Source organism: Natator depressus, chromosome 7 (genome assembly GCF_965152275.1).
Source record: "Natator depressus isolate rNatDep1 chromosome 7, rNatDep2.hap1, whole genome shotgun sequence".
Lineage (NCBI taxonomy): Eukaryota > Metazoa > Chordata > Testudines > Cheloniidae > Natator > Natator depressus.
Window position 1 is genome coordinate 124,293,588 of NC_134240.1, and position 10,506 is coordinate 124,304,093.

Consider the following 10,506-nt stretch of genomic DNA (forward strand, 5'->3'; position numbering starts at 1 on the left):
GGGAGAGGAAGTCGGTAAAGAGCAAACTGTCTCTCTCTCTTCCCCCATGGTGAAGGGATCTGTGATGTTATGGGAAATGGGAGGAGGAGATTGGAGTAAAGGTAGAATTGAGGGCCAGTCTGTCCCTGAAAGCAGGGAGGAGGGCATCTGCAGCCAGTCTGCAACCATTATCAGAACACTTGTAGGCCTGGAAAGAAGAGGAGGGTGCAGGATGGGAAGCTAGCATGCTGCATACTAAGTGTGGGAGTAGCACTGTCTGGCCTACGCTGGGGCTTGCCACCCATAAACCACTTGTTGACGCTGCAGTTTTAAAACTCTGGATTTTGTGCTGCAACGTGGAGCAGAGTTACATCAGCTGCTGGGACAGCAGGGTTGGAGAGGTGTGTGCTGGTGGGAGGGAAGAGTTTAGAGTGAGGTTACATCAGCTTCTGGGATAGCTCTTGGAACACTCTGGTGGAGCTGTTGTGGCTTGTACCGCCAGAAGCTCTGGGATTGGCTGCTGCAAATGAGCTGTGTCTGTCTTCAGTTGAGACTGCAGAAATGTAGTCTGTCTCCTGCCTTCATTGCAGCTGCTGTTGGCTTCACTGCTGCTTCTGTCAGAAATTTCTCTCACATCACAGCAGGACGTGTAAGGTACAGAAACGAATTCTCTTAACTGTTTTGAACGCTCTGCACATAGACTGACACTTGCAGGTGATAGGATTTATGCAGAGCGATAGATTGCATCTGGTAGTCTGTGCTGAGTTAGCTGGACTAACTTCCTGTCTATGCTTGAGTGGCCATTGTGCCTGCCAGTAACATAGTTTACCCCTTCAACAAAGTCTGTCCTATGCAGGTTGCAGGATAGTTTAGAGCAGGGGTCTGAGGGTCTATTCCAAACTCTGCTGCAGATTGGCTGTGTGACCTGGGCAAGTCACTTAATTTGCAAAAGAATTGCATTTCATATTTGAGATACTCGGATTAAAAACACTATAGAAGAGTGTACTATATTTATTCTCTTACTGAAAGGAAAAGTAGGTTTTTCTTCCTTTTCATAGGGATCCCTGATGCCTTTGGATGCTGATTTCTCTGGTCTAACTTCTTGCTGGAATGGATTCCTGACATCCTGGGATACATTTTATATTCTATGTTGTTCACATCTGGCCCTTGTAAACCATTATAAAGCCCGAGTGAATTTATTCACTAGCTGTGGGCAAGACCATGCTTTATTCTGAGCCCCCACTTGATGTGAATCATAGCTGTATTTATACAACTATGTTTTTAGGGCTGAATTTTCTCATCTTTGTCTTAGCACAGAATCTCTTAAGGAAAGGATTATTTTGTGGGTGGGAAGCTTTTAGTATAACGTCCTGTTTCAGCATTGAAAGAAATGCAGGTGCTTTTAAAAAATATATGCATTTAAATGCTTTTGGTTTATTTTTTAAACTTAAACTGTAAGGAAACTAAATATAAAAAAAGACTGCAACAGTAAGGTTAAGACTCTCAATACATCAGGAAAAGTCAAGTTAAATCCCCAGGGAAGCACTGACTCTGCTTCATTGTCCCATTGTCTGTGGTATAGATGGTCTAGTGGTAAAGGTGGTAGCTTAGGAATTGGGAGACGTGGGTTCATTTCCTTGTTCCACCACAGGCTCCATGTGTGATGTTAGGGAAGTTACTTTTAGTCCTTCTGTTCCCTATCTGTAAAATGGGGGATAATAGTACTTCCCTATCTTAGGGGTGTTGAGAGGATAAATGTGTTGAAAGATTGAGATGCTCACATACTCTGGTGATGTGGGCCATAAAAGGACGATGGATAGATATGATCTCTCAACACTGGGTAACATATTCTATCTGGAAAAATAATAATACAAGGGTGACTTCTCTCCTCTCTCCTCCCCCCCCCACCATGCCTTCTGTTAAATGGGGGTTTCCAATATTTAGTGGAAAATTTCTTTATAGTTTAGTTTGTAGCTACTAGTCCAATTAATCTAGTCTATGCAGGTTCTTATATCACCCTCATGAACTTAATATTAATGTCTTCCAGAAGTGTATTAAGCAACGTATCTAGCATATGTGACATGTTTTCTCCTTCCTTCCTCTTTCTCCTCAAGGGGAAAAATATATGAAGTTTAAAAAAAATTGGCTTGCTGTACCATATTTGTTATTGAAGGGAAGATGAAGAAATGTGCTTTGCGCTTGGTATGGAAAATGGTGAGGTTTGAGTTGGTTCTTAAATCATGTCCATTCTGCAGCCTTCAACTAGCCCCTAAAAATCTGTCTCCTTCACAGATGAGCTTTTATCTTTGATGGACAGAACTTTTTGTGATCCTGGCCCAGATGCCTGAGTCTCTTGTGTTTGCCTTGATATAGATTTAAGTTCTTTTGACTATTCTTTTCCCTTCATATGTCTTTCCTCCTCCTCCCCCCTGCTCTTGGCTTCCTCTGTTCCTTTTGAATTTGTATTCTCCCTCCTTCTTTCCATACTGCCTCGCCTCTGCCACAGTTTCTGTGTGATGTGGGGAAGTCTCTTAAACCAAACTTTTCACAAGTGATCTCATTTTCTGGATGCCTGACTTGAGTTCCTGGGGTCTGATCCACAGAAGTGCTGAGCATTCACAGCTGTAACTGAAGTTGATGGAAGCTATGATTTGAACATATAAAGAGCCATATAATGCTAAGTACTCTGGAAAAATTAGGTTCTAGGCATCTCAAATTGGGCATCCAAAATTAGTGGACTCTTTTGACCTTTAATTGCTTTGTGTCTCCATTTCCCACCTGTAAAATGGGGATAATACCCTTTCACATCACAGAGTGTTTGTGAACTACTCAGATGCTGTAATGATCAGCATTACAGAAAAGTCCATTAGGAAATTATTTATTCGGTCTTGGGTTCAAGTAGTGTGCAGTGAATAAGGCATATGACCACACACTGAACAACAAAGAGAAAACTATTGAAGAGCTGGTCATTAAGTGAGCATAGTCTGTTTTGTCATCTGAACGAGACAGGGGCCCATGAGAATAAACAGCATGTGATCATGTAAGTGAAAACTGTATTGTAATTCAGCCCTCCGTATGTATGCATTAAGGTTGCACAAGCAAACTTAGTTCTGGCATTTCCTAACTTTTGAGTATTTGATTTTGCAATCTGTGTGTATGTAATTTAAATATAAGACACATGGATCACACACTGTTTAAACTCTGCATATTGGGGCTCTGCATCTGGCAGTGCGGTGGTCCAGCAGGAGGTGGGCACAGAAGAAAGTCTGGAGTAATATCATTCTGTTGAGATTTAGGCAGCTGTTGCTTCCTCACTGGTAGGCATCTTGCCACCTTTACAAGACATGTGGCAAGATAAATGCTTTAAATATAACTACAGATGCTGGTACGATCACAAAACATGTATGGAGTGAAAATTTTGCGTAGCAGGATGCATGGTGGTCTGTGCGTGCCACAGAAGGCCTGCTGTGAGTGCAGCTGGCAATTGAGTGCTCTTGGAGGAAGTGAAGTCTGGTATATGCCTAATGCCACAGAGGATTTTGAGAAGGGTGTGTATTGCTGGGTATCTTGGTTTGCAGGATTGGTGTGTACTTTAGTAGTGGGAATAGGGAGGCAAGTTCACTGAGATTGATGAGACTTTTTTCCTTAACTTGCAGATATCCTTGATCCTCCCAAACATCTCACAATGTTGTGTCGAACTGCTCTGAGCCCCTCCTTCTGCTCCCCTGGACGGTACCTCCTCTTCTCACCGCAGTACATCACAGCTGTTTCCCAGCCTTGTAAGTATCCAAGAGAAAGGACTTGTTTGTAATAACACTGGTCAGGGTATGTCTCTCAGCATCTCTTACACCCTTATCTTCATGCCTTCTTTCTGCGCCACATTGGAGTTTATGGGCTGCCTTTCCCTTTCGTTCAAGACCTACTCTTGTTGGAGTGAACTGTAGACAGCGGTCTGGGTCCTTACTGCAGCTTCCTTCCTCAGTACAATAATAATTATTCAAGCAAATGCCTGAGGTATCACCTTTTCCATTCTGACAAACCACAATTTCAGTCAAGAAATACTGATGTTTTCTGTGAATGCTGCTTACTTGCTGCCACCACCTCAAGATTGTATACAATAGTGTCTGTCATATATGTGTTAGATTTCTTTTTCCTAAACAGAGGAGAGATTTAGAAGTAAAAATGGCTATATAGCTCCTTCCCTAATTCCCATAACAACCAGTTCTTTGAATGCTGGTCCCTATGTGTATTCCACATGTGCGTACGCATGTGAGCCATGCACCCAAGTCTGGAAATGCTAACAGCGGTTGTTGGCCTGCATGTGTGCAATGGATTTCCTTGTGCTTCCGACTGAGGCCATAAGCAGAGGTGAAAGTAAGTCGGTACGCCCCAGTACGGCGTACCGGTAAGAGCCGGTGCGCCGTACCAGGACCGGCTTTCCGAGAGGGCAATTTAAAGCCCTGGGGTAGCGGCGGCGGGGCTGCAGCGGGGATTTAAAGGGCCCCGGAGCTCCAGCCGCTGCTACCCCTGCCTGGGGCCCTTTAATTCCCGGCCTGAGCCCTGCTGCCAAAGCCCTGGGGTAGCGGCGGCGGGGCTCTGGCGGGGATTTAAAGGGCCCCGGAGCAGTAGCGGCTGCTGGAGCTCCGGGGCCCTTTAAATCCCTGCCTGAGCCCTGCTGCCCGAGCTTTGGGGTAGCGGTGGCTGGGCTCTGGCGGGGATTTAAAGGGCCCCAGCGCTCCAGCCACCACTACTGCCCCGGGGCCCTTTAAATCCCCGCTGGAGCCCTGCTGCTGAAGCCCTGGGGTAGCGGCGGTGGGGCTCTGGTGAGCATTTAAAGGGCCGGGGCGGTAGCAGTGGCTGGAGCCCCAGGGCCCTTTAAATCCCCAATGGAGCCTGGCCACCGCTACCCCAGAGCTAGGGCAGCAGGGCTCAGGCGGGGATTTAAAGGGCTCGGGGCTCTGGCAGCTGCTACCACAGCTGAGCCCCAGGCCCTTTAAAGCTCTGTCAGAGCCCAGAGCCCTGGGGTAGCAGTGGCAGCCAGGAGCCTCCAGGGCTCCTGAGTGATTTAAAGGGCCCGGAGCTCCGCTGTGGTGGTGGCAGCTGGAGCCCTGGGCCCTTTAAATCAACCCCGAGACCCAGGGCTCCCAGCCGCCTCTGCAGCTGGTAGCTCGGGGGTGATTTAAAGGGCCCTGGGCTCCCAGATGCCACTACCGCAGCTGGAGCCCTGGCCCTTTAAATCAAGATTTAAAGGGCCTGGGGATTTAAGGCCACGCCTCTTCTGGTTGCGGCCACGCCCCCTGCTCAGGACTCCGGCATACCGGTAAATCCTCTAATTTGCTTTCACTCCTGGGCATAAGAGACAGTGAGGGCTGATGCCTCTCCAGTTCCTTCTTTCCACTGCATGGCCTGAGTGGGAATCCTGCATCCTCTCTTCCACAACCAAAGTATCTACTTACCTGTCTTTTTTTTTTTTTTTTTTCCCACCAAAACTCCACACTTCTGCCAAAGATAAGAGACTTAGCACCTTTGATGTCCAGCATGCCCTAGTGTTCGACCTGTAAACTACCAAACCAATCAGGACGTTATCAAGACTTTTTATTGCCATAGCAGAAAGTTCTTCGAGTGATTGCTCATGTCCATTCGATGTTAGATGTATATGGTTGCCACATGCACCGGTGCCGGAAGCGCTTCCTCAGTGGTATCTGTAGGGGACCGGCTCTGGTGTCCTCTAGAATCATAGAATATCAGGGTTGGAAGGGTCCTCGGGAGGTCATCTAGTCCAACCCCCTGCTCAAAGCAGGATCAATCCCCAATTAAATCATCCCAGCCAGGGCTTTGTCAAGCCTGACCTTAAAAACTTCTAAGGAAGGAGATTCTACCACCTCCCTAGGTAACGCATTCCAGTGTTTCACCACCCTCCTAGTGAAAAAGTTTTTCCTAATATCCAACCTAAACCTCCCCCACTGCAACTTGAGACCATTACTCCTTGTCCTGTCCTCTTCTACCACTGAGAATAGTCTAGAACCATCCTCTCTGGAACCACCTCTCAGGTAGTTGAAAGCAGCTATCAAATCCCCCCTCATTCTTCTCTTCCGCAGACTAAACAATCCCAGTTCCCTCAGCCTCTCCTCATAAGTCATGTGTTCCAGACCCCTAATCATTCTTGTTGCCCTTCGCTGGACTGTCTCCAATTTATCCACATCCTTCTTGTAGTGTGGGGCCCAAAACTGGACACAGTACTCCAGATGAGGCCTCACCAATGTCGAATAGAGGGGAACGATCACGTCTCTCGATCTGCTGGCTATGCCCCTACTTATACATCCCAAAATGCCATTGGCCTTCTTGGCAACAAGGGCACACTTCTGACTCATATCCAGCTTCTCGTCCACTGTCACCCCTAGGTCCTTTTCCGCAGAACTGCTGCCTAGCCATTCGGTCCCTAGTCTGTAGCGGTGCATTGGGTTCTTCCGTCCTAAGTGCAGGACCCTGCACTTATCCTTATTGAACCTCATCAGATTTCTTTTGGCCCAATCCTCCAATTTGTCTAGGTCCCTCTTTATCCTATCCCTGCCCTCCAGCGTATCTACCACTCCTCCTAGTTTAGTATCATCCGCAGATTTGCTGAGAGTGCAATCCACACCATCCTCCAGATCATTTATGAAGATATTGAACAAAACCGGCCCCAGGACCGGCCCCTGGGGCACTCCCCTTGACACCGGCTGCCAACTAGACCTGGAGCCATTGATCACTACACGTTGAGCCCGACAATCTAGCCAACTTTCTACCCACCTTATAGTGCATTCATCCAGCCCATACTTCTTTAACTTGCTGACAAGAATACTGTGGGAGACCGTGTCAAAAGCTTTGCTAAAGTCAAGAAACAATACATCCACTGCTTTCCCTTCATCCACAGAACCAGTAATCTCATCATAGAAGGCGATTAGATTAGTCAGGCATGACCTTCCCTTGGTGAATCCATGCTGACTGTTCCTGATCACTTTCCTCTTATGTAAGTGCTTCAGGATTGATTCTTTGAGGACCCGCTCCATGATTTTTCCAGGGACTGAGGTGAGGCTGACTGGCCTGTAGTTCCCAGGATCCTCCTTCTTCCCTTTTTTAAAGATTGACACTACATTAGCCTTTTTCCAGTCATCCGGGACTTTCCCCATTCGCCACGAGTTTTCAAAGATAATGGCCAATGGCTCTGCAATCACAGCCGCCAATTCCTTTAGCCCTCTCGGACGCAACTCGTCCAGCCCCGTGGACTTGTGCACGTCCAGCTTTTCTAAATAGTCCCTAACCACCTCTTTCTCCACAGAGGGCTGGCCATCTACTCCCCATGATGTGATGCCCAGCGCAGCAGTCTGGGAGCTGTCCTTGTTAGTGAAGACAGAGGCAAAAAAAGCATTGAGCACATTAGCTTTTTCCACATCCTCTGTCACTAGGTTGCCTCCCTCATTCAGTAAGGGGCCCATACTTTCCTTGGCTTTCTTCTTGTTGCCAACATACCTGAAGAAGCCCTTCTTGTTACTCTTGACATCTCTTGCTAGCTGCAGCTCTAGGTGCGATTTGGCCCTCCTGATTTCATTCCTACATGCCCAAGCAATATTTTTATACTCTTCCCTGGTCATATGTCCAACGTTCCACTTCTTGTAAGCTTCTTTTTTATGTTTAAGATCCGCTAGGATTTCACCGTTAAGCCAAGCTGGTCGCCTGCCATATTTACTATTCTTTACTATTCTGGAGTGGCATGCATATGTGCCGGTATAAGGGGCTGTCATAAATATAAAGGGAAGGGTAACCACCTTTCTGTATACAGTGCTATAAAATCCCTCCTGGCCAGAGGCAACATTCTGTTACCTGTGAAGGGTTAAGAAGCTCAGCTAATCTGGCTGGCACCTGACCCAAAGGACCAATAAGGGGACAAGATACTTTCAAATCTTTGGGGGGGGGGAGGTTTTTGTTTTGTGCTCTTTGTTTATGTGGTTGTTCTCTCTTGGGACTGAGAGAGGCCAGACAGAAATCCATCTTCTCCAACCCATCCTAATCCAAGTCTCCAATATTGCAACCAGTGTAGGTAAGCCAGGCAAGGCGGATTAGTTTCTTTTGTTTTATGTGAATTTCCCCTGTGTTAAGAGGGAGGTTTATTCCTGTTTTCTGTAACTTTAAGGTTTTGCCCAGAGGGGGATCCTCTGTGTTTTGAATCTGAATACCCTGTAAAGTATTTTCCATCCTGGTTTTACAGAGATGATTTTTACCTTTCTTTTTTTAAATAAAATCCTTCTTTTAAGAACCTGACTGATTTTTCCATTGTTCCAAGATCCAGGGGTTTGGGTCTTTGATGATTTTGGAACCAATTGGTTAGGATATTATTCTCAAGCCTCCCCAGGAAAGGGGGTGTGTAGGGCTTGGGGGGATATTTTGAGGGAAGACGTCTCCAAGTGGTCTCTTTCCCTGTTCTTTATTTAAAATGCTTGGTGGTGGCAGCATACTGTTCAAGGACAAGGCAAACTTTGTATCTTGGGGAAGTTTTTAACCCAAGCTGGTAAGAATAAGCTTAGGGGGTCTTGCATGCAGGTCCCCACACCTGTACCCTAGAATTCAGAGTTGGGAAGGAACCCTGATGGGTGCTGCTGGCCTCCCCCCCCACCCCAGTTACTACTTACCGCCAGCTCTGGTTGCTATGCAGTGTTTCTTTGAACTTTTGTGTAAATAGTTGTTAGTAGTAAGTTTTCAGTTCTTAATAGGTCTTAGCAAATAGTCCCCTGAGGGACTTAGCCCAGGGAGGGGGCATGCCATGTTCCCCGGGCTTTAATCCATGCGATTGCTGTAAGAAGCCCATGCCAATCAGCACCTAAGCTGTTTGAAGTGTCTGGGTGAGTCTCATATCCGCGAAAAGTGCTACATTTGTAAGGGATTCAAGCCCTGGACCAAGAGGGAGAGAGACTTCAGACTTTGTGCGCTCCTCATGCAGTCAGCGCTGGCACTGGCCTCAGAGCTGGCACATTCAGACTCGGTTACCGAATACGTCGGCATTGACAAGAAGCGCACCAGCACCGAGTTCATCTCTGCATCGCCGGTACCAGCCAAAAGACATAGGAAGCACACGGAAAGGGGGAGCTCCCCAGGCACCTGTAAGATCAAGGACAGGACAAAGAGCCCAGCCAGGTGGCAACCTCGCCAACAGGGCCCAACCTGCTCCATGAGCTGCCCCCCACTCCTGAAGGTGCTGCAGGCACGTGGTACCTTACAGTGTCATCCGCCCCAGAAGCCTTGCATGCAATAAGAGAGATTCTCTCTCCTGGTACTGTCAACTCCATGGGATGAGAGACCCAGGAACCCTGCCCTCCCACCCGCTTCAAGGGGAAAGACATCAGTGGCACCCCTACACAAGTCATCCTGAAGGTCCCCGGGACTGTGCCAACAATCTCCAGAACTGCATCCCAGACCACAGATCCGAGACCAGGCGAGTTATGGGCATTGATTGCCAAACTTCGGGTACCGATCGCCGGGGTCACAACACACAGTTGCTGAATCTGTGGTACCAGGCCGCAGGTGCGTATCATAGAGCCCCGGAGACAGTCACCAGAGTCCCCTCGGCACTTTCACGAGCCCTGATGCCAGTTGCCGCGGTGTTATGGATGGTCCCTGCTCTCCCAATCACCAGAGACTGTGCACCGTGTCCGCCAGAGGTGGCATCACTCCTCAGACTGTTACTGGGCCGCTACATATCACCAACAGTTGCCGGAAGCACAGCATGGTTCGGCGGGCTCCTGGTACCGCTACCCAAATGGCAAGCGAGAGGCCACTGGATACAGGAGGGAGGCCTACCCTATGGTGGCGCCAACATGATTATCAGAAGAAAAGTATTCCTCCTCAAGCTCAGAGAGTGAAAAGTTGCTGGCCCCCATGGACCTACCAACACCGGTGCAGCCAGCAGGCCAGCCTACAGGTGCGTGGCCACAAGATCAGTGGCCAGGGCCCTGGCAGGGGTATAACCCGTGGCCTTGTCCACAAGCTGGAGGACCTCAGACTCTTCACTCAGTCTCGGGGGCATCGGAAGGACCTCCAGCAATAGCGGCTCCCCCCAGGCTCGCAGATCAGGTCGAGTCAAGGGACCCAGGACCAACACCCTTCAGGGCAGGTGGTGCCTCAGACACAGGACGCACAGCCTGTCCCTCCCTCGGGGCTGGCCTCCTCCTCAGGATGAGGCAGTTGCAGGCCCATCGCAAACGGTGCCCCAGGAAGACGTAAAAGCCCACCAGGAGCTGCTTACATGGGTCATGGCAAACCTGGGGCTAAAAGTAGAGGAGATGTCCAAACCAGCGGACTCCCTATTTGATGCGCTGGTTGTAGTACCACCAGCAAAGGTGGCCGTGCCAGTCTACGATGGGGTGGTCAAAATTGTAAAGGCCCTGTGGCAGACCCCGTCATCCTTGTCACCTGAGTCCAAAAGGGCAGAGCGTTAGTACTACTTTCCTCCAAAGAGGTTCAAGTACTTGTATACACACCCCTCTCCTGGGGCAC

The 10,506-nt window shown here is 48.5% G+C and overlaps 1 protein-coding gene across 8 annotated transcripts in view; it reads left to right on the forward strand.

Moving 5' to 3' along the window:
- The window catches only part of ALDH18A1 (aldehyde dehydrogenase 18 family member A1), a 120,635-nt gene that overhangs the window by 17,778 nt on the left and 92,351 nt on the right, over positions 1-10,506 (forward strand). For 6 of the 8 annotated variants that reach the window (XM_074959577.1, XM_074959576.1, XM_074959585.1 and 3 more), the window contains exon 2: positions 3,636-3,758. In XM_074959577.1, coding sequence (XP_074815678.1) covers positions 3,665-3,758 — 94 coding nt within the window. In that variant the 5' untranslated portion in view covers positions 3,636-3,664. Of the gene's footprint in view, positions 1-457; positions 634-2,900; positions 3,020-3,635; positions 3,759-10,506 lie in introns of those variants that run through there. The other 2 variants (XM_074959578.1, XM_074959579.1) reach the window with 2 other exon arrangements.